The 26,653-nt window shown below is 42.8% G+C and overlaps 6 protein-coding genes across 12 annotated transcripts; 1 reads left to right on the forward strand and 5 right to left on the reverse strand.

The window, feature by feature from the left end:
* Nucleotides 1-727: 727 nt before the first annotated feature.
* LOC147193901 (organic solute transporter subunit alpha-like) lies at nucleotides 728-3,180 on the reverse strand. Its single transcript, XM_086131134.1, has 8 exons — nucleotides 3,078-3,180; nucleotides 2,601-2,752; nucleotides 2,403-2,476; nucleotides 1,892-2,050; nucleotides 1,701-1,812; nucleotides 1,483-1,629; nucleotides 1,189-1,294; nucleotides 728-1,101 (listed from the first exon to the last, which is right to left on the reverse strand). Exons 1-8 carry the CDS (start codon nucleotides 3,151-3,153, stop codon nucleotides 941-943), a joined length of 987 nt encoding a protein of 328 aa, XP_085987260.1. The 5' UTR covers nucleotides 3,154-3,180; the 3' UTR covers nucleotides 728-940.
* Nucleotides 3,181-3,637: 457 nt separating this feature from the next.
* Nucleotides 3,638-8,507, reverse strand: LOC147193902 (palmitoyltransferase ZDHHC20-B-like). The gene is made up of 13 exons (XM_086131791.1): nucleotides 8,369-8,507; nucleotides 7,375-7,401; nucleotides 7,196-7,290; nucleotides 6,916-7,036; nucleotides 5,860-5,929; nucleotides 5,535-5,567; nucleotides 5,325-5,445; nucleotides 5,067-5,199; nucleotides 4,859-4,985; nucleotides 4,673-4,759; nucleotides 4,484-4,563; nucleotides 4,334-4,380; nucleotides 3,638-4,246 (listed from the first exon to the last, which is right to left on the reverse strand). Exons 1-12 carry the CDS (start codon nucleotides 8,484-8,486, stop codon nucleotides 4,337-4,339), a joined length of 1,056 nt encoding a protein of 351 aa, XP_085987917.1. The 5' UTR covers nucleotides 8,487-8,507; the 3' UTR covers nucleotides 3,638-4,246; nucleotides 4,334-4,336.
* A 97-nt stretch (nucleotides 8,508-8,604) lies between these two features.
* On the reverse strand, nucleotides 8,605-12,561 carry LOC147193903 (choline-phosphate cytidylyltransferase B-like). The gene is made up of 8 exons (XM_086130720.1): nucleotides 12,116-12,561; nucleotides 10,875-10,974; nucleotides 10,431-10,547; nucleotides 10,181-10,332; nucleotides 10,028-10,106; nucleotides 9,727-9,869; nucleotides 9,437-9,625; nucleotides 8,605-9,139 (listed from the first exon to the last, which is right to left on the reverse strand). Exons 1-8 carry the CDS (start codon nucleotides 12,191-12,193, stop codon nucleotides 8,954-8,956), a joined length of 1,044 nt encoding a protein of 347 aa, XP_085986846.1. The 5' UTR covers nucleotides 12,194-12,561; the 3' UTR covers nucleotides 8,605-8,953.
* Nucleotides 12,562-13,440: 879 nt separating this feature from the next.
* LOC147193904 (lipase member H-like) lies at nucleotides 13,441-18,244 on the forward strand. 4 transcript variants are annotated; one of them, XM_086130719.1, is made up of 11 exons: nucleotides 13,441-13,577; nucleotides 14,094-14,179; nucleotides 15,180-15,550; nucleotides 15,644-15,752; nucleotides 16,174-16,275; nucleotides 16,347-16,436; nucleotides 16,516-16,683; nucleotides 17,017-17,106; nucleotides 17,270-17,378; nucleotides 17,563-17,733; nucleotides 17,800-18,244. In XM_086130719.1, the coding sequence occupies exons 2-11, from the start codon at nucleotides 14,104-14,106 to the stop codon at nucleotides 17,882-17,884; spliced, it is 1,371 nt and encodes a 456-aa protein (XP_085986845.1). In that variant the 5' UTR covers nucleotides 13,441-13,577; nucleotides 14,094-14,103; the 3' UTR covers nucleotides 17,885-18,244. The 4 variants fall into 4 exon arrangements, with proteins under 4 accessions (XP_085986845.1, XP_085986842.1, XP_085986844.1 ...); XM_086130718.1 differs by having other exon boundaries at nucleotides 13,442-13,577; nucleotides 17,560-17,733; XM_086130716.1 differs by having other exon boundaries at nucleotides 17,560-18,244.
* A 111-nt stretch (nucleotides 18,245-18,355) lies between these two features.
* LOC147193905 (uncharacterized) lies at nucleotides 18,356-20,642 on the reverse strand. 2 transcript variants are annotated; one of them, XM_086130721.1, is made up of 5 exons: nucleotides 20,448-20,642; nucleotides 19,501-19,594; nucleotides 19,177-19,403; nucleotides 19,024-19,087; nucleotides 18,356-18,936 (listed from the first exon to the last, which is right to left on the reverse strand). In XM_086130721.1, the coding sequence occupies exons 2-5, from the start codon at nucleotides 19,579-19,581 to the stop codon at nucleotides 18,898-18,900; spliced, it is 411 nt and encodes a 136-aa protein (XP_085986847.1). In that variant the 5' UTR covers nucleotides 19,582-19,594; nucleotides 20,448-20,642; the 3' UTR covers nucleotides 18,356-18,897. The 2 variants fall into 2 exon arrangements, with proteins under 2 accessions (XP_085986847.1, XP_085986848.1); XM_086130722.1 differs by having other exon boundaries at nucleotides 19,501-19,625.
* Nucleotides 20,643-20,754: 112 nt separating this feature from the next.
* LOC147193906 (uncharacterized) lies at nucleotides 20,755-26,496 on the reverse strand. Of its 3 annotated transcripts, none has more exons than XM_086130714.1 (10): nucleotides 26,370-26,496; nucleotides 25,644-25,709; nucleotides 24,839-25,534; nucleotides 23,850-24,488; nucleotides 21,978-22,090; nucleotides 21,801-21,891; nucleotides 21,677-21,728; nucleotides 21,503-21,571; nucleotides 21,253-21,402; nucleotides 20,755-21,165 (listed from the first exon to the last, which is right to left on the reverse strand). In XM_086130714.1, exons 2-9 carry the CDS (start codon nucleotides 25,652-25,654, stop codon nucleotides 21,262-21,264), a joined length of 1,812 nt encoding a protein of 603 aa, XP_085986840.1. In that variant the 5' UTR covers nucleotides 25,655-25,709; nucleotides 26,370-26,496; the 3' UTR covers nucleotides 20,755-21,165; nucleotides 21,253-21,261. The 3 variants fall into 3 exon arrangements, with proteins under 3 accessions (XP_085986840.1, XP_085986841.1, XP_085986838.1); XM_086130715.1 differs by having other exon boundaries at nucleotides 21,253-21,399; nucleotides 24,839-25,537; XM_086130712.1 differs by having other exon boundaries at nucleotides 24,839-25,537.
* Nucleotides 26,497-26,653: the final 157 nt, after the last annotated feature.

Raw genomic sequence — 26,653 nt, forward strand, 5'->3', positions numbered from 1 at the left:
AAGATGGTGGGCACACCTGTACAATCACATGATCTTAGTTGTTTATTTTGACTTCCTCTTTTTTTAGACGGGTTACAGGTCACATTAATGGTGGGAAAAAGTTTTGAAACGATTTATCTTGGTTTCATTTTTATTTCACAAAACGGTGGTATTCTAACAGGGGTGTGTAGACTTTTATATCCAGTGTACACAAAATATGAAGAAAAGATTCTGAAGTTATACAACCAAGAGCGACTGTTTATCCTTCAATGAGGTGTGGTCGAATATTTACCGGTAGGTTGAAAAGAAAATGCGAGGCTTGGGTCTTCATGTTATGTTTAGAACGAATAAATCCAATTCAAAATGGCAGACAAGCGAGCTTTGGAACCAAAATTGAACACAATGGAGTCATGAGAAAGATTGCATAACTGCTGCGGAGTAGCTAGAAGGAAACAAGAAAGTATCTGTTTTGGAAATTCAAGTGAATAGAAAAGCTGGTGTGTAAGTATATATGTATTAGAATAATGTAAAACCGAGTATTAAGTAAGAATGTAAAACAGTTGTTTGATGAAACATTTCAACATTGCCGGTTTTATAAATGGGGCATGTGAGGTGGAGGGGGAGAGTGATGATCTTTATTTTCAGGTCAGTACACAAGGCTTTGAAGTGGAACACGCTCTCTTTTGGCCATTAGCGGAACAGCAGAAAAAAGCTGCCACCTCATCCGCAGCACAAAATATTTCCCGCTTTGTACTAAGTGGGTCAGCAGTCTTTAAATAAACCTTTGGTGGCTTGATTCATCCTGAACTATCTGTAGATGAAATCAGCAAATACAGCGTTGAGGAAATACTTATAACGCAAAGATTTTTTTTCTCCCCGTTGAGTGACAGATGAGGTAGTTTCGCCCCACATCCAATTTGACCGGTGGTACCTCGGTTAAAAGCGCTTCAGCTCCCCTCGTTCAGACGTCATGCTCCATATGAACGGCCTGCAGGGGGGCTCCGTCCTTGAGGTGGTGGTTATGTGCCGGTGAGGGAAGGGTGTCATATGTGCGGCGATAAAAGAAGCGAGTGACCAGGGTGATGATGAACATTTCCATGATCATCATCTGCTGACTCAGCACTGCGGGCAAAAGACAGAAAGGGATTGATTGGGTCCATGTCACGCCAAAGGGGAGGACAAAAATAGAGAGGTGGAAATGATTCTCACTGGATCCACGGGCCTGCGAAGAGAAGGGAGGGGCGCAGGCGATGGTTCCATCCAGAGCCAGGATGTTGATGATGGATGTCTGCAGTTGACTTAATACCAGTATTAGCTAAGGATTAAAAACAAGCACTTGATGATTGGAATGCACCGAGCAGCCCTCGTATTGTGTTTAAGTTGGGTAACATCCGCGCAGCCTCGTTCGATCGATGTGCACACGACAGGGAATTGTACTCGTCCCACTGAAATTCGTACTGGCCAGACGCTACATTCATAGCCAACTGCTCGTTCTCTACTCACTTGGTACATGGCGTACTTTGGTATAATGTTGAGGCTGCGTAAAAGGTGGTTGGTGTTCATGAACACGATGGCGACGGGCCACAGAGAGGTGATGGTGAGAACGCCGATGAACGGGTTGATCCAAATTGCAGTGCCGGTGATCTCTAGCTGGGAAAAAAAAAACGGTTCGTGTGCAAATCGCTTGCAGTTCAGGGATGAAGCAGGAAAGTCAAACTTACGTCAGAGAGGTCAAAGTTGCCGTTTGTCCACAGTACGATGGAGAGGACACTGAGCACCGTCTTTAGGATGGCGTACTGCAGTGCACCCAACTTCAGCAGGAACAGCATGCCCCTTCAAATCGATAAAATAAGCAGTGGCACTTAACGCCATTGCAGATGACAAGTCGGATCAAAACGTTCAGCGTCAGCACCGTGACATAGGTACGCGAGGTAAACACAGGCAGCAACAGCAGCAAGGCCCCGTGGTGATCTTGAAGGGTTTCCCGGAAAAGCGCTTCAGAAACGCATCGCTGCCCCCCAACTCCTCGATCAGCAGGACCAGCACTTTGTAGACCACCACTGCAAAATAACTACAGAAATACATCGCCGTTTTAGTAACCACACCGATTCATGCATTGCTAACAGTGGTGTATCGCAAACATGCTAACTAGTTGCAAGTATCGTGTGACCTGTGCTCGTTTCATGTGTAATGATTCATCGAGTGGTTTAAACTACACTCGGACTTGACACGCAAGATTTCACTCTGATGTTGTGGAGTTGATGATGTAACAATTGAGTGCCTTGCTCAAGGGCATATTTCCAACTACAGTAGTACATTAGTTGTACAGTAGTTTTTTGTTTTTTTTACATTTTGTTTAAAACAGAAAATCATACCAACAGCGTTCAACATCAAAGGTTTAAAAAAAAAAATATTTAACGCACCAATTTGATGTCATATCTGTGAACATAACAGCCCTGGGGATCCACATCCCAAAACAAGACATGGTGGCAATGACCTGAAATAAGAATATCATCCATTAAAACATCCATCATTCCAAAGTTCCATCGTTTGGACGTGTTAGTTCAACACATTCTATTCGAGGGGTTGATCGAAGATCAATTTAGGAGGCAATGGCTCACCGGTGCAGCGCCGTTGACCCAGATGATGGTTGTCTTCTTCGGGTAGGGCAGTTTTTTATAAATGTAAACACATTGCTCCAAGTAGAGCAGCAGGGATATGCAGGACATAACGGTGAGCATGGCGTACAGGCAGATTCCGAACACATCGAGCTCTGTTTGGAACCAAATACCAAAGAAAGGTTAATAAAAAAAAAAATTTAAAAAGCAGTGCAACTGCAAATGACATTAAATGTGAACATAAGAGCATTCTCTGAGTGCATTAAAAAGTGGCTATTGTTCTTAAGAGGCCACGTGGTGTTGTACAAAAGTCTTTAATTATTCTTCCTGCAAACTTCTTATGAGCTGATTGTTATTTTGCGGTGGATGAGAAGCAGAGACTAAAAGCGGTGGGAAACTTCGGAGACTCTCAGATGCTCAACATTGCTGCACGGCTACAATCTGTCATTCACTTGACCTGCTTGATAAGGAAAGACTTACGCTTGATCACATCCATAGCCAGAGGGGGTTCCTGTAAACAGGCGGGATCAATCGTGATGTTGTCAACTTCCTCCATGGCTCCCGATATTCTTCTTGCCTAAATTTCCACCCTATAAAATCCTGTTATTGGAACTTCATACACTCTGAACAAGCCAAGCTTCTACCTGGAATGTGACGGTAGGTGGATGGGGGCGGGAAAAAAAAAAAAGTCTTTCTCCTTCACATGGCAGTGTGTGCAATGGGTTCAAAAGTCAAGTGTACTTTAACCGTATGCTACTTTTAAGGATCCATGGCTTGATGACACGTGAAGAAATGACGGGTTTACGAGAATAGCTCCAGAAGTAACTGTCGCTCATTCATTCACAGACAGTCACCGTCATTAAAATGACACCAAAAGCGAGGCAATGAATGTATCGGCGCATGTGAACTTTGGCTGGGCGTGGGCCTTTCAGGTAATTGTAAAAAAAAGAATAAATCTGCTGGGAATAGATCCAATTACTCCTACATTGTGTGGGGTGGACTGACGTCAGAGATGACACGCAAAAGAAAGACTTCTCAAATGCTGTAATAAAATCAACACTTTGTGCTTTATAACATTTATGGTTACAAACAGTACAAGGAAGTCATTTACACAAATTGATAGTGCAGCGGAAGTGAGTACATATGTGTTAAAAGTGAATCGACACTTGGTATCATAGTTTCATCGAGTTAAACTTGATTTAGTTCTCACACGTGAAGCTTAAATCACCAGGATACTTTTACGCGTGACAAAAAATAATAATAAAAGCGATTCACTATGCTGAATCTCCATGGACGTATTGCACGTAGGGTTGGCAGCGTTCATCTCTCAGTGCGCACGGAGGCTTAACTAACGTGAGACGTACTTGAGGAGGCTAGAATAATACTGAATAGCATGTCAATGACTTAGTGAAGTAAAATATACACACTGGCTGGGAGAGTAAAAGCATGACCATTTTGTTGCTCATGTTTTTCGACAACAACTAATGCAAACCGCTGGATCGGAGTGCGGCAGTCTAAAGGGTCATGACAAAGCTCTAGTAGTACCAAGTAGCGTAATGTAAAGTACATTTAAAAAAAAAAAAAAGATATCGGGACTGAAGGATGGCTTCAGTGGACGTGCTGATGGTCAAGGCAACATGTGAGGTCAGCTGGATAAGGAAAAAGAAAAAGTACTTCAAAAAAAACTGGAGAAAACCCGCCAAGATATAATTAGTAATTATACCATTTGATAATACCTTCTATGTCTCACTTTCCATGGCCACGGACACGGTTTGGACTCCTCCTAAAAGAGAAACACGGCATCCAAAAATTGAGACGCCCGCTTGGTAGAATGACACTCAATTTCAATATAGTTTTTTTTTTTTTTTTTTTTAAATATAGTGTACCATTCTCTTCCTTGTTGTCATCCGCTTTGTGTTGTGTATCGTTGGCCAGCCCATTCGGGTTTATTTCCTCATTAGAAAGACTATAATTCAAGTCACAGTGGGTATGATTTGCAACAACAACAACAAAAACAATCAACAGCCAACAAATGAAATGTTTGATTTTTTTTTTTTTAAGTAACTTAAAATAACCTTTTGCCATTTTGTTGCAAGATGCCGTTTGCCTGTTCAGGATCGATGTGTACCAATCTGGTTACAAAAGAATGCCCGTCCCCCAGACTGACGAAACATCAAAAGTCAAGGGTTACTTGTATATTCATGTAGTCAATCTGTCTCCATATTATGTGCACTTCCAAATTAGAGGAGAACATTTTTCACCTGGAAAAAAGAGGGAATATGAAGTGCTTCGCTTCATCCCCAAAAACCTCGGCGACATTGCGCTTGAAGCCGAGAGAAAATCCGTTTTTGTCTGGACCTTTTACAAACACCGGGGCCCGAAAAGCCTCTGTTGAGGAGCAGCAAGAAACCTGTTAAATTGCACAAGCGTGACATCAGCCAAGCCACATTTCCAGAATACAAAAAGTACCTATGGTGGTCCTGTTCTTGCCTACGAGCCAGAAGTGGTAGCTGAAGAGTGACAGGATGCTGATGAAAAACAGCGCTGCCACAAAGAAAAGGAACAATATGTGGAATTTGGCATGCGTGTTGGGAAGATGTTTCTATGGAGAAGAACAGAAAGCCAATTATTGACCCTCGACTCAATTAATAAACAAACTAAATGTACATATTGCTTGTGAGGAAGTACAAAATGGCAATCGGTTTGGATAAAAGCGTCTGTACTCACAGACCAGAATTTGATGAAGTACTGAACAACTGTAGCACATATCACGCCACAGTAAAGTGAAGCATAGGCCAAAAATAAGACAAAGAACTTGTAGTTGGAGAAGCCGACACAGTTATTCACCCTGAAATAGAGGGGAGAAAAAAAAAAACCTTGCTAGATTGACACGTGACAAAGAAATAGGTTTGTTTTTGTTTTTTTTAGTTACTGTACCAGGGACAATGGTGGTCCATTTTGAGCACACACCTTGAACAACAGGAAATAGAGGAGATGTGTAATTAGGTTAACACATCATTTGACAATATCATTTCAACTTGCGCAGAAAAGTACGCTTGTTCCGAAAGTCACTGTGCACTTTTCATGTTGATGATGGGGAGGTCGATACTGAATGCATTTTTGATTGAAACATCAGTGAACAAAACTATGAGAGTACAGCTGCTTTCAGAACATCCTGAACAGCATCCAACATTTACATCTAACATTTTTTAAAATATAATTATGTGTACAAATAAGTCTTAAATAAAGTCCATCGACTCACATCTCACAGGTTGAACAATGATGGCAGCGGTCAGGTTTGATCACCTGGCAGAGGCCACAGTATCGGATGACTAGAGCGAATAGAACAAAATAGAATGACTTTTTTGGCGTCCATTTTGTCTTTTTTTTCCCCCAACACATTACCTGTAAATATGAAAATTACCTTTAAATCAAAGGCATATATTTTGTGTTGCGCCACACACAGAGAAGCAGATCACACACATGCAAGGTATACACAGAGATGTCCAAGTGAAAAGGGGTACACAAACAACGCTGCTTGTAAATTTTTGTAAAATTTTCTCCGCAGCAGGACCCTCGAGTTCCAAATCCTAGTAGTAGTGATGAGCTACTTCCACCCTTAACAGATATGACACCTCTATAATGCAGTATAAAAACATGACAGTATTCTACATGTTGCTGTTGGGTGGAAGAGATCCCGTGTGCCCGAAGAGGAAAAACAAATGCACCAGAGTCCAATTAGCCTTCCCGTTAAATGTTGCTTAGGCTACGCATGAACCTGCTGCGCCTGAGAAAGAAAACACAAGCTCTTATTACAATAGATAGATATTTCTGAGCAAAATGTAAAAGTGCATAATCGGTTTAAGATTCCAACAGGTATTACTTTGATTATTATCATGTTTGTTGGTTTCGATTAATGCCATGTCAGCAATTGTGGCTAAAAGGCGGTGCATCAGCAGGTATAGCTTATAACTTGAAAAGAATAATTCATTTTCTGGATTTGTATAAAAATACATTTGTTCAGAAGCTTTTTTTTCCCCCAATTTGAAGGCGCTGGGAGTACAGGTAACCTTAACTTTTTGCAAAATGTTGAAAATTATGAAATTCCTCTTAAAATGGTATTTGCTTATCATCTTGTATGAGCTCCTGCTAGTTACCGTTTTTGTTTAGTGCTAGCGTGTCAAGATGATGACGAACGATGACATGACTAATGATGGGAGGTGTGTGAATTTCCTTTGTTCAAGCACACTCTCTGGTGGTCTGATCTTGAACGGCTTACAATGCAGTCAGTGTTTACAATAGCGGTCAAAGGCCTCACCTCCTCCCGCTGTGCGTGTGTAAACGGGTAAATTCCTCGCCACCTTCTTCAGAATTTCCTGTTGCATCTCCGCTTGCTCTTCCCTTTCAAACTGGTCTTTCTCCGCACTCGGCAGGGCGAACTGACAGTACAAGAAATGATAGCGCTAATGACCATACATGCGGACAAGGGCCAAGATGAGCACCTGGCCTGTACCTCAGAACTGCGAGTAGTGCAGGGCAAAATATGCTTGTGCGACTAAGGTATAAAGATCAAAACACACACAAAATCTCTCTTTTACCACTTTCGATGGTTCGGCAGGTCTGGTGCAGATGGTCTTCCAGTAAGACCATATGAACATGAAGAAGAAAATGTGGAAGATGACCAGGTAGCTGACTGTTGAGAGGAAACAAAGATGAAGCAACTCTAATGTAATACTTGCTCACAAAAAATTAAAAAGGAACATGCACAGTCACTTACTTCTCTCTGCATTGTTTGTGATTGTATCTACAAAACATGCACAAAGGAAGTAGACAAAAGTATCAGTTAGTGCTCATCAAGAATGCATAAATTCACATCCCCCATTGCACGACACCCAGTCCTGGCACCATGTTGCAGCGGCCTGGCACCGCTTGCAGTACCCCCCCCCCCCCCCCCCTGCAATAAGACAATGAGAAAGAGCTTTGTTGAGAAAGAAGGGACGTCCCTCGCCTGACCACAGCAGCTAAAAATCATCGAGATGCAGATAATGGTATCATCAGTTCCATGCTGGCAACTAAAAAGAAGCTATCTGTAATGAAGGACAGTGAATGCTTTTCAGTCCTGTCTTCTCATAAACGAATAACTGTCATCCTGCTTGTTTGACAAAAAAAAAAATCAAATTACTTATGAAACATTTACCTAAATAATTCTGGGTAAACACCCGGGGGCGGGGGGATACGTAATTCAAACGTCATACTAATTCACTTCATAATCATTACACTTAAGTCGATGGAAAAGTTCTGAAAGGTGCCTTCGAAAAATGTTTTTTAAATGTACTGATGTCAGTCAGATAACTTTGTTACGAGAAAAAGCCATGTAAAGCACATGAGAATAAAATGCAATATTTAAGGAATTTCAACTGTCTTTTAAAGTTGTATTATATAACCTATTTTAGCTTCCATAGTTCAGAAGACAACAGTTGACGTGAGGATACCGTTACGCTTCCTCTTATAGCGCGCAAAAGCACAATTTCTCAAATTAGAATTCTTCGATGGAAAAACTGTAGTAAATGGAAAAAAAACGAATACAAAAAAATGAATGAAGACCAACCTAACTTTAAAGCCCGGAAATAATCGTAAATCACACTTCGACAAAAAACAGCTGACGGAGACCGGGAAATTGTCAACACAACCGCATATCCACCTCCACGACAAATATACATATACACGCATATAAAATTATAAACTAAATAAATAAAATAAAGTATACTTACAAACACAAAGCTCCACAACATAAGCGTAGTACGACCAGCCAACGACCAGGTTAATAAATAAGACAGGTATCCAGTTAAGAGCCCGTTTGCAGCACCTCAGTGTACGAGAGGGCGCCATCTTTAATCTGTATTGGCCGGTCTGTGGCAGCAGGTGGAGTTATGATGTCACGGCCATGCGCGTCGAACACTTAAAAACTACAAATCCCAAAAAGCCCACTGACGTCAAGATTCCCTAGTCGTGTCGCAGATTTTTTTTTAATGAACTTTTGCCACGAAAAAAATACATGTCATCATATCATACATATCAGTTTCCAGTTGAGCATGCAACATGTAGAGTACATAGAAATTGAAATTTGTTTATTGTACCTTTTAATGGACAAAACACCATAACAACGAATGTATTGTACTTTAATTTAAATAAACCAGTAACAAATTAATACCGATTATAATTGAATTGAATCAGCGGAAATTCTCTGACATATTTTGAATCATACTTGGAAAAAAAATGAGATCCAGCATTAAGCCCATAAATTCAGATTTGCACAATATTTGGAGGTAGCCTTGACTAAGAAAAGTGTTCCCATTTCAGTGGTGGCGGGTGGATGGGGAGGCAGGTGGTGAAGTGGAGGAGGGAGACGTTCTGGAGGAGGCCGAGGAGGAGTCAGGAGAACCTGAGCGCATTCTGGTGGGACTGCTGCTGGGGGAGCCACGAGGGGATGAGTAAGGTGACAGAGCCTGGAGCATTCGTCCACTGTGCTCCTGAATAGCGTGCTGCACGAGGACACAAACAGAAAGGTGGAGCTTGTTAGAATGCTCCACAATGCCGATTAAAAAATGTGAAGAGCAGATGCAAGGCCAGTACATTAAAGAAGGAGATAATACAATATATATACACTCATCGGACACTTCATCAGATATGTTTGTGGTTTTAGTATGCAAGACAGGTGCTATAGAAAAGGAACAGATGGAGGTAGAAATATCCCCAAAATCATCTGGGATAAAAAATATATATGTATAGTTGTTCAAGCATAATATTTTTATGAGGACTGAATGTCAAGGTAAACATGCCCAAGCTCCATCTGGTCCAAAAAGCTCCAGAAAGTTTCCAATGAATTCCCGTGACTTCTCTTCCCACTTATGGATGAGGTCCTGGCTCTTCTCCTCCACTCTGTACACAAAATGTTTCGACTTCTCTTCCACTGTACGGACCGTCTCTTTCATCTTGTCCACCTGGTTCTGGAGGCGATATTTCTTCTCCTGTCATGTACATAAAGGTGGTTCATTTCTGTTCAGGTTGCAAAAATAAAAAATAAATAAAAAAGATGCAGTACAAGTAATCAAACATATTTCAGCCTTACGTTAATGAATCCAACGTTAAGTTCCCGAGCAGTGTAGCCTCTCTGCAGGTTGCGTCGTACGTAAATGTCATAGTCTCTCACAATGCGGGTGATCAGGTCGGACGTTGAGATGCCCTCTGTTCTCTGGGTGGCCACGAACATTCCTGCCACAATGACACACATGACAAATGTTGAAGCTTGAACGAGCTATCCATCCGCCATTTTTCCCATGGATGAGCTGGAGCTGAACCACCTGACCGTGCTACCCAACCTTACATGGCATGAGTAAAATGAAAACTACTGTGATACTATGACTCCTCACCTGCTGCCTTGATGTGCTTATAAACATCCTCTGATCCAGCAGAGGTGTAAGGGATGTCATCATGGGCCACAAAATCAATCTGCACGAGTCACACCAAAGTGTTAAAAGCGTCATCCAAAAGGTGGCTTGTTTTCCAACTACATGACCTTTGACCTTGTGTTTCGTCAGGAACTCCGTGCTGAGGGTCCAGGGAGCATCTCGCACCACCTCGTCGACATAGCGGCAGTGCCTCAGGGCATCATAGCGCTCGTCCTCGGTCATCACCGTGTAGCCCTTGAATTTGTGCGTCAGCTCGTCACTGCACACTTCATACAAACAAACAAAAAAACAAACGCAAGTTCCATTCTCGGCTGATTTTCTTACGCTACTGTCAATTAATAAACAAGCAAGAGTCGCAGTTTACCGCCCACTATCAGGTGTGTGTTGGGAAACACATTTTTGGCCTGCATCAGAGCTCGGGCATGTCCAGAATGGAAAAGATCAAATATGCCATCAGCGTACACGCGCACTGGTCTATGAGCTACAAGAAATGTGAAAGGAAGAATTACATTTTTGATAAGATCTCCCAGACTTATTGGTACAACCGTATGCCACACATCGCAGCGGTTTCACTGTAGAGACGGAAAAGAACATAAAAACGGCGTGGGGAAAAAAATCTATGTATTCGCTTAGTGAGGGACAATGTAAAATGGCTGCCAAGGGCTTCCCCACTTCACAACGATGAATAACACGGAATTAGCAGTCGAGGTTATTATAAACTTTGTTTAATAGCTGCCGTAAATAAACTGTTGCAGTCAAACCAAAATCTACAGACAACACCATTTTTAAAATGGAAATCGATGGGAACCTGGTGTGCCCCTCTTGGCCTGGGCTATGGTCAGCTTTTCATGGGGGACCTCGGATTCGTAACCAGTCGACTTGGCAAACGCAGCCGGTTCCTGTAAAGCCTGGAAAGTGGATAATAAGAAGCCTATAAGAAATCAGCAGGGGTGCCATGGGAAATGATTTTTTACTTTTTTTTGTCAAAAAAAAGATTAATTACATTGAATGGTAGAAAGTACAATAATCTGTTGCTATTTATACAACAGAATGAATCACAGACTCCTGCAGGTGTATCAGCTTTGTGTTCAATTAAACAATTCTAGATCTCACATTCAGTGAGATCATTTGTGAGTAAATTACTATACACCATTAATTCACTTTTTTTTTTTTAACTGTTGGGAAAGCCTGCTAAAAAGATCCCATCAGGCCTATACTTGTGTCAGGTTTTATTTTCCTTCAGGAATAAAACCGAATTGAAAATACATTTTGTGAAATCACATTTTAACACTTGGGAGAACAAATCATTTTCATTTGCTCGCCATTTCATGTACAATCAAAACATTTCCTAGACGTGAGATAAGGGCTGTATTTAGTGGGGGAAATGTCTTTACATTTACACATGAACAATACTTTGTAACATGAAAAGGGCCAAAGTACTAGCTGGTACCTCATGAACTGCCTTCTATCGTGTATTGCCGGTTTCAAAGTGAGTCATCGTCCCACCCATCTTATGAGTTATGTCCGAGGTCTAAGTGAGTATTAAAAGTTCACTATTTTTTTTTTCTTGACACACTGACGAGACCAATTGTGTCAAACTCAAGGCCCGCGGGCTAGATCTGGCCCGCCAGATAATTTTATGTGGCCCGCGAAAGCAAATCAAACACATCAAGTTCCATGATGCTTTCTAAAATATGTACCAAAATTTCAACGCAATAAATAAGAGAGGTATTGTAAACATTTTCTTGTTCTCAAACCCCTCATGACAGTAACTTAACTCTTGTCATGCACCTGTAACCTGATAACATGATAAGCTGTCCACTGTGATAACCGGTGTCGATGAAAGTGTTAAACAAGAGTTGAGGAAATTGTTATTCTTTTTTTGGTTTCATAGTCATAACAGCCCTCAAAGGGAAACAGTAACTACAATGTGGCCCACGACAAAAATTAGTTTGACAGCCCTGGACTATAGACTATTTTGGGTTTGGATTTCTTCGGGCCCAAACAAAACATCCATTCAAATCAAGAGCCACGGGAGATGGATTTTACCCGGCTTGACGCTCCTCTTCGACTCCGCGGGGCCTGTTGCTGGTTGGTGCCGCCTCTGTTACGTCTCCTTCCTGCCATCCTTATAAAGTGTCCAGTGACAATCCTGCACCACTGGCTCCTCAAACAGCCTTTGTATAGCACAGCAGATACAGTATGTGGAAATCACTATCTACCTCCAAGTATGCATACCATCGACTGGCCCCGCCGGACTCTGATGAGTGATGACGCTACAATGTAGTGAGCAAAGTTCAAGTCGCTACACCGTGGAGTGTTCTTGTCATCCAGTTGACTTCTTCCCATATCTCCACATAGGCAGCGCAAGACTGAAACAAAGAATACAATGTAAGGTAGCAATGTTGTGAGAAGCTAATCCAAATGTATTGCATATTTGGATGTGTGACACAGCAAGAAAGTTGTCAATTGTGATCAGCCACAAAGTGAAAATGTCAGCCTTTGGAGCCAAACACAGTAGGACGATGTGATGTTATGTAATTGAATATAGTTGAATAAAGTGGCTATGCGGTAGTTTTGGCACCTCATAAAGGTTGTTGACATTGAAGATGTAGTTCAGAAGAGTTGCTTAAAAGGCTGTAAATGTTTATGATGATTGTTTTGCCTCTTTTGTTAGTATTTCCTTCTTCCCGTGGTTGGATGCCAAGTTTTTTTTGTATAACACTGTCCTCTGGTGAGTGTAGCAGCAAGACCGACACACAAACATTTTGAAAGGGAACTGATAGGTACGCGTAATAGAAAGATTGTGGTTTTGTACAAACTCGGTTGTGAGTTGCGTTGTTTGCGAACAACAACCCTTTTCTAATTGTGGCCAAAAAGATCAACCATCTGGGGGAAGGTGCTTGGGGAAAGGTGCTTTTTTTTTTTTTTTTAATTAAAAGTGTGACTTTTTAAATGCACTGTGTGCAGGTGTATTTCACTACATTTGAATATTGTGGATAAAGTGAATTTATTTCAGTAGATCAGTTCAAAAGGTGTTACTCCGGCATCATATAGACTCCATTACAATGTCATGACACTAAAGTACTGATTTCAAGGCACATGGCATGTATAAACCGGCAGTTTGGGTCCTCAAATTATTCTTTTTGTGTGAGGATTTTGGCTCGTCTGTTTCACTGGCAATTTTCTGAAAGAATGAATTTGCAGTGACAGGCATGTCCTTCGACTAACAACCACGCCAATGGGAGACTTGACTAGCGCATGGATACATACAGTAACAGTAGACATACCAGGAGTAAGTTGACAAGAATGTTTTCACCTGCGAGCACAATGACCTGGAGCAAGGGGTGTGGCCATCCTGGGGAGAGCAGGCGGGCGGGACAAGTATCTCTCACTCCTCTGACTTCCTGAAGTGAACAGTGCCTCAACATGTAGGGATATAAACACAGGATAGCCTTGTAGATTTAAATCTTGGACCCGACAGGTCAGGGACGACTTCCCTACAACTAAGGTAAGACTCAGAAAGTTGATTCAATGATTTTACATTTCATTGCAGTCTTGGATTTTAACTAGGAATGCCTAACTGTGTACACATGTCAGGAACCAAGTCAGAGATTGATTTCTGCACATCTCCCACTTCAAGACACATGAGATCACTGCTTGGGAAAAAAAAATAAAAATGCCAGGCTCTGTGACGCGGACAATGAAAAAAATGTTAGACATCCAGATCCTGTGTGGCAATGTGGGAGGGTCAGTAGATGAGTAACTAAACTGGCCTGTCACCGGGGGGAAAAAAAATGTTTATAACTTTGAAACTGCTGTCTTATGGGCGAGAATACAAGACGCAAAGAACAAAAAAGGGTAGTGGGAGAAAACTGCAGATAGAAATGTTGTAATCGCTTCGCTATGATGCTGTGTGGAGTGAAGCTACAGGATGCATTAATCATGTATTACCGGTAATGTTATGTTTGTGATTTGAAATGAAACTGCTGAGTTGACCTCGAATCCTGTGCGCTTTAAACTCCAGATAAATTTGCATGTGGCTGGCCTCAATCATGTCCCCGTGGCAATTCCTGACATTTCTCCTGGCACTAAGTGCGGATATATGCAAAGGTAAGGCCCGGTGCTTTAAACGTTGTTGTTGTTGTATGCGTCCACATTCACATCAGCTGTGAAAATGCTTTGAAAAGAGAAGCCGACCGACGTGTCGAAATACGTCTTGTATGTGCGCTTTAATTCCAGGAATAGCATGTGTAGTATTTCATTCTCTATTGTATGTGATGACCAGTTACAATAATATTTACGCTATTTAGGTGTGCCCCGTCGTTCCCTTTTGAAAATGTAAAACAAATAAAAGGAGAAGCAATTTATGCTCTGGTTTGGATGATAGAAAACTGATCAGATATAGTATGAAAGAAGATGACTGTCATGATTTGAAAACACGGTGCACCTCGTGTCAGTCTACGTACTGATGTTCCAATTTTGTGGTGCATGCGTGCCACTTGGCCGCATGATGATTCTCACCTGATGGCTCTGTGGTTGTGTTGACCCGTACAAATTCCCATGATCCCACACCGCTCGGGAAACTACACTTTGCTTTGATGAAGAATGACGCAGACCGTGTTGTGCTGTTGTTATCTCCATTATTTGCATACAGCCGTGTCATCGATACTACCCCCAAATAAATGCTGATATCGCGAGAATTTTGTCGGATTTCCCACCCAGAAAAATGCACTGCAATCTATTTTAGTCATACTAATCTCTGTGCTTAACCTTTTGACAATTTCCGACTGAATTCTAATTAGAGCGCATTAGCAAATGTCGATGACTTATTTTATAGTTCACACAGAGTGGTAGGGGTGTAACAAAAAACGTTTTTTAACCGGAAAATCGCTTCTCGATTTCAAAGATTCAAGCGCATCGAACCATCGAATCCATTTCACTTCAAAATATAGAGAGATACGTATCGAGTTACCTTTTATCGGAGAGTTTACTGACAAGTCCATTTAAATGTATGTTAAAATGACGTAACATTTTGTGTCCACCGACCGGATAATGTCCTCTGTCCTAAATGTATACCATCTCCCTCACGTTGTCTCGTTTGCCCCTCCAGCTAAGGAATGTGCCGACTTCATAGATTTAGAACTGGCTCACGCGATCATCGGGACCAGCCTCAAGATAAGGTTGCTGCTTTTCACCAGGGACACAATGCACTGCGGCTCATTTCTGTCTCACGTCAACTTCTCGGCCGACCCTCACTTCAACCTGTCTCGGCCCACGACCTTCGTCATCCACGGGTACCGGCCCACGGGCTCTCCCCCCGTGTGGGCTCACCAAATCATGGAGCTGCTTTTGGCCAAAAAAGACATGAACGTCATATTGGTGGACTGGAACCACGGTGCGGCGAATGTGAATTATTTCAAAGCGGTGGAGAACACGCACCAAGCCGGAGAAAACCTCACTGGCTTTCTTAAACTGATGAAGGTACCATTCGGAATTTCATGTCACACTTGAGGTGTAGTCTGACTTATGAAGGCAAGCGAGGCCTTGATGGTGTCTAATTGATGGTCCTTGCAGGAGCACGGCGCCTCTCTGAGTGACATCCACATGATAGGAGTCAGTCTCGGCGCTCACATATCTGGTTTTGTGGGCGCAAACTTCAACGGTGCAATCGGAAGAATTACAGGTAAAATATTTTCACTCCATCCAATTGAAAATGTCAATATCTGAAAATCTGCGTCATGCATACACGAGCACTGACATGGCCTTTCATAGTACAGATAGTACAGTTCAGTTGTATTTAACTTTTAGGTACAATACATTCACACTTTGGGGACAAAACCTGTGCCTTGTTTGTTTGTTTTTTTCGATGAACACTTGGGCCTACTATGCTACTGTATTCTCATGACGGTCATGAAATATTTTTTCAGGTGCTATAAAATCTTTGAGAACCACGGGTATTACAGTATATACTATATTGCATGTCAACAATCACTGCCAGGCATGATCACGGAGAGTTTTTCAATATAGAAATCACCCCTGGTATTTGCACGCCACGGCGAGAATAATACGCGTCATGGTTTTTGACACTTACGACATTTGTACAGCGCTGGATCCCGCGGGGCCCCAGTTCACTGGAACGCCCCCAGAGAACCGTCTGGATCCCACAGACGCCCAGTTTGTAGATGCCCTGCACACAGACATAGATGGTAAAAACAAAAATCGTTCATTCGTAGAATAAACGTTGTACGATTGCTTTCACAAACGTGTGCTTCTCCAGCCTTTGGCTACAGAGGGGCTCTCGGCCACATTGATTTTTACGCCAATGGAGGAACAGATCAGCCCGGTTGCCCCAAAACCATCTTTTCAGGTAACTTCATTTCTGATCCCGGGAAAAAATGTTTTGACAACAGTTTACTTTTCGCTTTTCTTTTTTTTTTTTTTTGTAGGAACCGCTTACTTTAAATGTGACCATCAGAGATCAGTTTACCTCTACTGTGAGTCCTTGAATCACACTTGCACCAGCAGGGCTTTCCCATGCAGCTCTTTCAAGGACTTCCGGGATGGCAAATGCACAAGCTGTGAGCAGTTCGGTGACGCCGGATGCCCTGTTATTGGTACATACTCAATTATCCATTATGTATGAATTCATTCTGCTGTACAAAAAAAAAAAAGTAATGGTCATATTTGATTGACAGGTTAAGAATATGTCTATTTTTGTGGTTGGCGTTCACGTGATTTAAAACTGAACTTCATCATGCTTACAGATTTGTCTTTAATTTTTTTTTAACCATTTTAACCCTCTGATGTAGCTTAACAGAGTAAGCATACAGATACATATTTGGCTCTGACATCGATTGCGTGATTCATCTTTTCTATCGTTAGACTGCGTCACCATTATTGTTTCTAGAAATTCGAAGCTATTCATTGACGTTTTTCCTGCAATGAAGGATACGACATCGACAAGTGGAAGCACATTTTGTTGAAGCTGGGCCAATCCAAAAATTATTTCATCACAAATGAAAAGGCTCCATTCTGCAGTAAGTATCATGAGAATTCAAAAAAAAAGTAACAGATGGGATCAGTTGGGATGAGTCACATTTTATTTATTTTTTTTACATTCCCACATCCAATATAAATGTATGAACAGCATATAGTCATTGTCTTTGCGGGAGTGTCAATTGATCGCATCTTGTCTGTCAGTGGCGAATTACAAACTGGATGTGGTGGTTTGGAATGAGGAGGATCACTGGGGCTATATCACGGTGAAACTCCACGGGAATGGGACAGACGCTGTGGCAAAGATCGACCAGTAAGTCTTCATTTGAATGCTGAGTTTCCCCAACAGTTGTTGAGCCAAGGTACATATTAGAAATTTGAAAAAAAGTAAAAATAAAAATCACGGCCTCATACCAGAAGAGTGTTGAGCTAACCCGACAACCAAGGGTCTGAAGCAAACATGACAATAAGCATATGCTATCATCTTTTTTCAGTAGAGCAGCCCAGTTCAAGAAGTTCACAGAGACCAAGTTGTTCGCCCAGTTTGACACCGACCTCCAGGCAGTGACCAAGATGTCTCTCATGTTCTCCACGGGCAATGTTTTCAAACCCAAATACAAACTGCGTGTTCTCCGGATCCGTCTCACACATCTGGAACGCAACGACAGGTACGGTCACCTGACAATTTATAGGATACCTCGCCCTTCTGACCTGTGTTCACGTGTCCATCACAGGCCTCTGTGTCGATACGACCTGGTCCTGGAGGAGAGCAAAGAGGTCTACTTCGCCCCACTTCCCTGCCAAGAGTCCAACTTCTGAGGCGAGATCACATGGCAAACTTGCACCGCTCGGTCTGAAATTGGCCACACACACACAATGTGCCACATCGAATGTACTGTCTGTCGGTTCCGATTATCTGATGCCACTGAAAATTAGGTTAGTTCTCAATCAGACAGATTTAAAAAAAAAAACTTCAGATATCTCATAACAGTATTGTTTGTGTTCGAAAAGTGAATGTAACTATAGTCATTGCCTCATATGTGACTTTGTGACATTTTTAGTGCCCTTCTACAGGATACATTGTATTTTTCACTGACCAGATGAATATATGAATAGATGAAAAATATATATTTTATTTATTTTTGTGGATGGATTATTAAAAAAAATGTATAGATTGCATTTTCCAATATTCTGCCTTTAATGGGTTCCAACCAACAAGCGACTCATTTCACAGCATTTTTTTTCTGCACACATTTGGAAAGTACCACACAAAAAAAACCACACAATCACTCATTTGTGCATATTTACTTCTTGTCCTCTTTCACTGTACACATTAAGACATGACACATGGAAAACAAAGAAAGTCAACTAAAACACAAAACAAAAGAAATTGAATTAAAACACTCCATGGTGTTCTTCTATAAATGAAGTGGCACTGGCTCATTTGCTCTTGGGAACTATGACTAATAATAATAATAATAATAATACGATATTGGTTTTGTACATGTCATCTACCAAAAACAATTTCAGAAATACATGTGCGTTCATTGACCAGACCATGAGGTAAATCTGCACAATCCAATACAAAAGTTGCGTGAACAAAATGTTGCCCCCGTAAAAGGAAATTGATTCGCATTATCGTGAAGTTATTAATGTAACAATCCATTTTTAAAGTAGTTTGCACTGTATGTGTAGAACTGCACTGTATCATGCTGGAAGCAGTTCTTAGTATTTTACTTATTTATGTCCATACGTCGGCAACAGTTCTCCGTATGGTGCAGCTTAGTTCCCACACCATATTTGGCTACAATAATTTGAGTTAGTAATTGGTGTCATTTTGACATGTGCTTCTTCATACGTTGTAGCTCCATCTAAAAAAAAAAAGAAGACAAATATAAAACCACGGATGCCATCGCATGGACAACCAATACACGTGAACGGATGCTTTTGTTTCTTACCTGTAAGGTCAGACGAATTCTCTTCTCCTCATCCAGCTCATTCATGAGTAGTTTAATTTCCTTGCTGGGAGACAAGATAATGATCTTGTAACGCAAGAGTGGAGGAAAATTATGTCGTCGTGGCTGAGGAGGAGGGTACATTAAAGACCCTACTTGTGTTGACTTTTCATCTGTTCAAACTGCTCCCTCAGTTCTCTCAGCTCGGACTGCAGTCGCACCAGTGTGGGTGACGAGTGATCTGTTGGACCTCTGAAGGGTCGAGGCGCGGGGTCGAGGCTCGGTGGGGTTTGCCTGGCTTGCAGAACAGCAGAGAGAGCTTTGGGAAGCAGTGGGGAGAGCGACGTAGATGATTGTGTGTGAACATGTCTGGGTTCATTTGCCTGTGAAGAATAGACAGCAAAAAGTTTTGTTAGTTTTTTTTCTAATTTTCTTGCGCTACCCAAGATTATATGATCCCCCCCCCCCCCCAATACTTACAGTAAGGGAAGCTCCATTCTGATTGGTTTCATGGGAGTTTTCATGCAGCATTGAAGAATTCAGATTCTTTTTTCTCTCCATAAATAGTTAACACCTAAATGCAGTGCAAGATATTGAAAAAAAACCTAAATAAAAAATTAAAAAAACTTGAGCTATACTGTATTCAAGGAAAACATAAAATCCTGTCCATACATTTATTCCACAAGCAAGCGGACAGGAAAGATATTTAGTTATATTTTGTAAGATATTACAGGTAGTTATTCGCTGTTCGTGTTGGGTTAAATATATACCACAGGCCAAAATACACGTACATGCATTCTTAAGGCATGGCTTCATATCTTATCCTATGCACCCAAGCCATGGCCACATCATCAGTGACATTTACGTTCCTTCTCATGACATGAAAAGCATCACAAATCTTGAACAAGATCATTTTAATTCTTATCGTGGCTGTAGCTCACCGCACCATACACAAAACGTCTTTTCATTAAAAGTTGGCTAAAAGATATTTGAAACAATTTTAGTGCATAACTGTGCATCGGAAACATACTTTTAGTATACACATACATTTCTAAATTACAAGTGCAATTTAAAAAAAACAACAGGGGAATGATTCATATATCTTTTTAAAAGGCAATTTTATGAGATAGTACTGCACATTACACAAACCCAGAGCGACAGAGAGGAATGCAAGTGTGGGGAGAAACAGCAATTCAATCACATAAACATCATATTGACACATTGGAGCGGCGATAACTCGAAACGGGGAGGCCACTGTAAAGGACACCTGGCATGTTGTCATTTTCATGTTCACATCACTCCGGTATGAGCAATAAAGACGCGATACCTCTATTAGTGTTCAAAACAAATAACCGATACTAATCCTGATGACCAGATTAGTGTTAGTTACTGCACAGACCGAGACGGAATACAGGACACACGCTTACCGTGTTTAGCAATCCTCCCCCAGTGAGATACAGCAGCATCTGTGGTAATTCAACACCGGCCATTGTAGCCTGCTCAGTGTTTTGAAGAGGGGTGCAGCAGTGACGGATGGCTATGTTTAGCGCATGGGCGCCACCCCAGCTCACTTGAATATCACGAGGCCACACAGTCAAGTGTGGCCGATTGAAGGACGAGTGCTTTTAGGAAGGGCGAGTCAGCACAGGGTTAGGCCATTTTTGATTTTGTGCTTGGCCAGATTTTACTTCAAAATCTCAAAAGAAAGAAAATCTCAAGAAATGAGTACACGCATGAAATTGAGCAGTGGTTTATTTCTTCTGAATTACAGTTGTAATACAGAATATAGGACGCCAGAGAAAAATATCGATTCTGAAAGGAAACTAACAGGTTCATTTATGTTAAACAGTATATCTACAAGAGGGAGCCATGTCTTTTTTTTTTAAGCTGTAGTTTCCTCAGAAATGCACTCCATTTCTCAAAACAGGACATCGGGTTATATAATACAAAAGAATATAATTAACAAGATAGTCCTAAACATCTGTCGCCTGACTTTTTTCAAATTATAACAGTTGTGAAATGACTTAAAATCTTACAAATGGAAAAAAAATACTCATCCTACAAGGCATTGTTAAATAAGAGGAGTGCATTGCCGATGCAACTTGAATGGTGATTTATTTTTTCCAGTGTTTCCGGTATCAGCACCTTCACCAAAAAAAAAAAAAAAGTGTTTTATTCAGATCATTTTAAAGATGATTACCTCAAACCGACTGCTTGTAATCATTTAGGTACCTGGGATGGTCACCAGCGTTGTTGTTGGGGTGCTCTGTTGTACGGAGGGCGCTGTCGCATCACTCTCATGTTGCGGTACTTTGACATGATACTGTAACTTTTTTGGAACACTGGCTTCTGGTTTGGGAAGGGGCGTGGCACCAAGTTCTCCTTGTCAAAAGAACATTAAGACAGATTAGCGGTTAAATAAAAACTTTTTTTTTTTTTAATTCCTGGGAGGGACTAGATCTCATCAATAAATTCTGCATACCATGAGGGGCCGTCGAAAGTTCCCAGACGGCTCAGGGCCAGGTCTCCTCGGGCCGGGAAACTTTGGTCTCTATCAAAGGTCACAATGAAGACAATCAATACATGCCATCTTTTCACAAGTACAAGACAACACCATGGAGATAAAACCTTCATTTCGTGGAATGGCTGCACTCACTTGCATGGGTCCGGGTCTTTTGAAGGGCCGGTCGGCCATTAAATTAAGTGGCCTGGAGGAAACAAAAAAAAAAACACGACCTCAGTACCGCCTGTACTTTGTCAGAATGTTGTCAAGCAAGTACCTGAACGTTCTTCTCTCCAGATATCCTCGTTTTCTGTCGAACGACTGGGACCTTGAGTCAGCTTTTGATGGTGAGCTATTCAGAGACGCGTCTGAACCAGGGTATGAAAAGAAATGACAAAATGAGCTTTTGACAGACAGGAAGCGTGTAGCCCGTTTGGGAAACAGTGGCAGTTACCGGTTTTTGACTTTGGGCTACGTTCTTTTGCGGGAGAGTCTTCCTTGGACGTGCTCGGGCCGGCTGCCCAGTGAGACACGACGACAAGGTCTCGTTTCTCGATGGGGGAAGATCTGAAGAGAGATAAACAGTCAGGTAAACTAACGCACGCAAAAAGGATGACCTATCAAAATCGTGTAAAAAACGGTAATGAACAGCACAGCTTTGTAAGGACGGAAATGAGCATGTAAAGCCAGATGTCACAGGGTGGTACTTACAAAACCATGGCATGTCCACGCTTCTTTACTCCTATATTTGCACTCGCAATCAACCTGAGCACTCTTCAGTTACCCGGGGATCGTTAAAGCGGCCGGTCGGGTGGGTATCGTAAAAAATTGCATCAACAACTCTTCAATCGGCGTTTTATTTGGCCACGACGCTCCTCAAAGATGTTTATGCCCCGGGGCTGATGCCGCATGGTCTATTTTACCAGATGAATGGAAACGGAGTCGTCATGACGGGTTCTGTAAGTTTAGAGAGAGGGATCCAAACTCCGGCTGCGCTGGTGGTTTAAAGAAAGCATCTGTCGGCCTTTTAAGACACCTCAGCTCATCTTAGAAATGGGACTTGGGTGGAGGGTGAACGGGCTCCTCTTCCTTTAGGGGCATTGCAAGGGCAACGGTTGAGATCATCTTTTCGGTTGACCTTCTTGGGCTTGTACATGCAAACCAGCACCGACATACAAAAGGGGCAAGTTGGGGTACGTTAGAGGTCGTATAGAGTGCACCGTATCAGGCAGGACTGACCGAGGATTCGTAGACCGTGGCACCACTTTGTCGCCCAAATGCATTCATATTGTAGCAGGCCGCAATGGGAGCAACGAGTTGGAAAAGGGGCACATCTCAAGTCTTCAGCGACGCAGCTTCTGCGTTGCCGATGCTGGTTAGGTCTTTGCGATCTTGCTGTCAATTGACTTTAAGTCTCATCTTGGTGACAAGTGCTCTGCGCTGTATTCACGGCACTCGCGCAAGTGAATCGCCGGCATCACTGCGGCATGATTGGGGATTTATGGTTTCGGCAATGGTCTTTTCTGTTGCTAAATCTTTGTATTGCCACCTTGTCTGCACGGAGAAATTGGGGCTCCAGCATGGATCTGATGTGCACATCGTTCTTCCAAGTGGTCAAGAGAGAGGCAGACCTCTGCAGTGCGTCAAAGTGTTTGTCTTCCATCGCTTCTTCAGATAATTCGTTCGGCACACAAAATGTGATTTTCCTCTTCGTTTCTGTGGGCAGCCAACGTGACTGCAAAGTTGGCCATGAGTACGTTTTTCTAGGCATCATAAAGTAAAAATTCTTTTGCTGCAATGAGCGATGAGTAAAGAATCCAGCAGCGTGTAAATTTCCTTCTTTTCGTGAACAACTCCTCTTCGCCGGAAACAAATTCCCGCTGAGCGCCAATGCTCACACTAGCATGAATTTGGGGACATTTCTTAAGCATGCCTTGTTTTTTGTGGTCTCTCATCAAAGTAAGACCGGGATCTCTCTTTCAACAGTCTGCGTGATTCAAGAGGCGTTTTTAAAACATGAGGGGGAAACTCCTTTCATGCTCGAGACAACCGACAGATCGGGACGGGGCTTCGGGAGCAGTGCCATACATTTTGTGCCAGACTTCGACGGACGTTTGCTTTCACGGTACAGGAGAATAAACGCCATCTCTTTCTGGAATATGCAGATCGGAGATGGCGAGGGGGAGGAGAATCGGAGTCGCAGCATTTTGTGCATCGTGTCTTCTTCATTTTTCGCATGTGGTCTCACGATCAACATATTCTTTCTTGACCTCCCAATTCTCATCATCAAGCCCCTGCGAAGAGTGCAAGAAGGAAAATACCGTACCTGTGAGTATTCAAGGAGCGACGAGACTCCACCTGTTCTTTTCTGGTATTAGTCTCTCGCAGGGACCTGCTGGCTTTCTCTTCATCTCTGTCGGGGGACTGTTGAGCTCTTGTGTCTCTTGGTTGCAGCCTTTTCAGGGGAACCGGATTACCCTGGAAGCGTTTCTTCCTCATAGCAAGAATAGAGCTGGGTGGTCCCCGAAGGGGAATGTCGCCCGGATGTGGTCTGGGTCTAAAAGGCGGAGGAATTCTTAGTCTCATGGGAGACTCAAATCTCATTTGTCTGCCTTTAAATATGAAACTTTTATCCCTAAGTGATAAGGGTCTACCACCAAATGGTCTGGGAATACTGAGGAGTGGGATTCTCTCTCTTCTGGGGTATTTTGGGCCACTGTGATCCTGTGACGGGCTTGAAGAGGACATGCTGACATCTGATAGTCTCCTCTTGCGGGGACCCGTCAGTTGCCTGTCCTGGGGGCTCCTGTGGAAGGACGATGAGGGCGGCGGGCCTCCTTTCCAAGGTGGGGGTCTGAAAAGGGGCAGGCGTGGAACATCTTTTGCACTCTCCATGCTGTGGGGTCTGCCACCCTGCCTCTCCATGGGACCACGCTGCCTTCTGGAGTCTTGCTCAGATGACCACCTGCATATCCATCAGACAGAAGAAATCGTTACAATAACAGATCCTCCTGCCAATTCAAGTGGGTGGCGAAGCTTTTTATATAAAGCAGCCCCGTTCCTCAAGGCCACGATAAAATGAAACTGGAGGAAGAGGCAGCTCATCATTTTCAATGACAAAATCTAGACCGATTACAGAAATCCTTCTCAAAGGCAGGTGAAAGCACATTTATATCAGATCTTATTAACACCCGTCAATTATTTAAAGGGGAGCTGGGCATCGGGCATTACGAGCCATGTAACTGAGGTCGGCATCAGGGTCAGCCTTCTTTTTAATCATTTTAACCAGCTGGAGGAGCTGCTTCCATCCTGTACCTCTCTGGAAACGAGCCTCTCCCATGCATCTCCCTTGGGCTCCGATGAGGCCCCGAAGGCCCGTGTTGGCCATTGTGTGGATGAGAGAAGGCTCCGGTGTCGTTCCATCGCTTCTTGCCGTGGCCAGAGTCCACAAAGGGCCTCTCCCTTGGACTCACATCCCCACGAGGGCCTCGATACCTATGCTCCTGGTGGGGGAAACCAGGCTCTCTTTTGTGGTCCCTGAAAGAACCCTGATAGGCAGGTGCAGGGCCGCCGGGCCTCTTGTCGCCGGGATGGCCTCGAAAACGTCTCGGGGAAGGTGACCTGTGAGCTGAGGAGTGGCCATGGGGAGGAGGCCCCCTATGACCCGGGGACCCTCGTGCAGGACTGCGGGATGATGACTGATGCTGGGCATGCGGGGAGCGGTTTGGTCTGGATGAAGGCGGTCTCCTGTGATGGCTGTGATGCGGTTCCATTTTCGGAGAATATGATTGATAAGAATCCGAATTTTGTGCCCTCCAGTTATTAAAACGTGGCTCTCGCTGGTCTTCCATCAGTGGGACTCTTCTGTTCGGTGGGGGTCGACCTCGACCCCTTGACTCTCTCCAGTTTTCATGGGGCTTTCCTGGGTGGCCATGGGGGTCTCTTCTTGTTTTGGAGTTCGGGGAATAATTACCTTCTCTGGCCCCACTCCCATGACCATCTCCATAAGCTCTGCTGTACAGAAACAACGCGGAAGGATAAACCATTTAAATTATGCATCGCTAACTAATAACACAACACTTGGTGTGTGGATGCAATTCAAGATCAACGTATGTGATACCTTGGCTTCATGCGTGGAGATTCAAAATGTGGTCGGACAATCTTCTGTGGTGTATCTATCTACACTCTAGAGAAGGACAAAAAAAGGCAAATGTCAAGGTCTTGCTGATCCAGTACTGTACAACCAAACTAAGCCCTCCAAGTAAAAATTAAAGAACTTGATTCGTCTTGGAAGTGATTTAATGACAATGGTGTAATCCATATCTTCGATGTTAGCGATTGAAACAACTCTACAAGCTTCACAGAGTAGAACGGTAGAATTGATGGTCAAAAACAATCCACAGTATACACACACACACACACAAATATATATATATTTTTTTCTTCTAGTACCGTTTGTTAACATTGCTTTTAAATTATCATACAACTAGCTCATTCGCCTGGTACGTACTTGCTGGCTAATTTCAGTCCAGGGCCTCCAACCGTTTTACCTCAAACCACAGTTCACGCTCCACAAAACAGTAGTTTCAACGGGAAATACATACATTTCACAACAATGTTTAATGTCGTTTACGTGGTTTTAGCTCACAAACACAAAAAGGCTCGTGACGATCGTTATCTTACCTTGATGCTAAGCTAATGAAAGCAAAACCACGCGCAGTTACCACAAAATGGCATCCACGTACGGCTGGAATATCGATACTTGGACAACTGCACAGAAATCTTACTTTCGTCCTAATAACATATGATCGCGTAAGATTATCATAAGTGATTTTGGACATCTTACCAAAGCGCAATCGTCGAACACTTAGCTTCACGGAATGCTTGCAATTTAGCTATTCTCTTTCGTCGTCAGCCATGGCAGAGGCTCGTCCCTTTGGCCATGACGCAACGCGGAGGACGTTTACTTGCTGGTCACGTGACTTGCTCTGAGCCAATGGCGTTCGCTGAAGTACGAAAATCCTTTCGGATCAAGACGTGATTGGTTTGTACCAGGGAGACGCAACTATGGAACTGAGTACTGTGGGTACGTGACTGATTTTAGAACCGCGGGATTCTCAAGGCGCTCCC

The sequence above is a fragment of the Hippocampus guttulatus genome, chromosome 15, assembly GCF_054856545.1.
Source record: "Hippocampus guttulatus isolate MCC_2025c chromosome 15, RoL_Hgut_1.0, whole genome shotgun sequence".
Classification (NCBI taxonomy): domain Eukaryota; kingdom Metazoa; phylum Chordata; class Actinopteri; order Syngnathiformes; family Syngnathidae; genus Hippocampus; species Hippocampus guttulatus.

Bases quoted from the DNA above. Each gene is read 5' to 3' on its own strand.
- LOC147193901 (XM_086131134.1), bottom strand. From the start codon at position 3,153: ATGGAGGAAGTTGACAACATCACGATTGATCCCGCCTGTTTACAGGAA. The intron at 1,813-1,891 runs GTGCTGACGCTG...ATCGATTTGAAG, and splicing joins CCTCGCGTACCTATGTCACG to GGGCATGCTGTTCCTGCTGA. The intron at 1,630-1,700 runs GTAAGTTTGACT...TTTTTTTCCCAG, and splicing joins GCAACTTTGACCTCTCTGAC to CTAGAGATCACCGGCACTGC.
- LOC147193902 (XM_086131791.1), bottom strand. From the start codon at position 8,486: ATGGCGCCCTCTCGTACACTGAGGTGCTGCAAACGGGCTCTTAACTGG. The intron at 5,200-5,324 runs GTGAGTACAGAC...TCTTCTCCATAG, and splicing joins ACTTCATCAAATTCTGGTCT to AAACATCTTCCCAACACGCA. The intron at 4,564-4,672 runs GTTATTTTAAGT...CTTGAATTATAG, and splicing joins TTGCAACAAAATGGCAAAAG to TCTTTCTAATGAGGAAATAA.
- LOC147193903 (XM_086130720.1), bottom strand. From the start codon at position 12,193: ATGGCAGGAAGGAGACGTAACAGAGGCGGCACCAACCAGCAACAGGCC. The intron at 10,548-10,874 runs GTTCCCATCGAT...CATTTCTTGTAG, and splicing joins GGCCAAGAGGGGCACACCAG to CTCATAGACCAGTGCGCGTG. The intron at 9,626-9,726 runs GTAAGGCTGAAA...TGTACATGACAG, and splicing joins TTAACGTTGGATTCATTAAC to GAGAAGAAATATCGCCTCCA.
- LOC147193904 (XM_086130716.1), top strand. From the start codon at position 14,104: ATGTGGCTGGCCTCAATCATGTCCCCGTGGCAATTCCTGACATTTCTC. The intron at 16,276-16,346 runs GTAAAAACAAAA...GTGCTTCTCCAG, and splicing joins CCTGCACACAGACATAGATG to CCTTTGGCTACAGAGGGGCT. The intron at 17,107-17,269 runs GTAAGTATCATG...CTTGTCTGTCAG, and splicing joins TGAAAAGGCTCCATTCTGCA to TGGCGAATTACAAACTGGAT.
- LOC147193905 (XM_086130721.1), bottom strand. From the start codon at position 19,581: ATGGAGAGAAAAAAGAATCTGAATTCTTCAATGCTGCATGAAAACTCC. The intron at 19,404-19,500 runs GTAAGTATTGGG...TATTCTTCACAG, and splicing joins AGAATGGAGCTTCCCTTACT to GCAAATGAACCCAGACATGT. The intron at 18,937-19,023 runs GTAAGAAACAAA...TTTTTTTTTTAG, and splicing joins GAATTCGTCTGACCTTACAG to ATGGAGCTACAACGTATGAA.
- LOC147193906 (XM_086130712.1), bottom strand. The intron at 21,892-21,977 runs GTAACTGCCACT...ACCCTGGTTCAG, and splicing joins TAGCCCAAAGTCAAAAACCG to ACGCGTCTCTGAATAGCTCA. The intron at 21,572-21,676 runs GTGAGTGCAGCC...GACCTTTGATAG, and splicing joins AAAGACCCGGACCCATGCAA to AGACCAAAGTTTCCCGGCCC.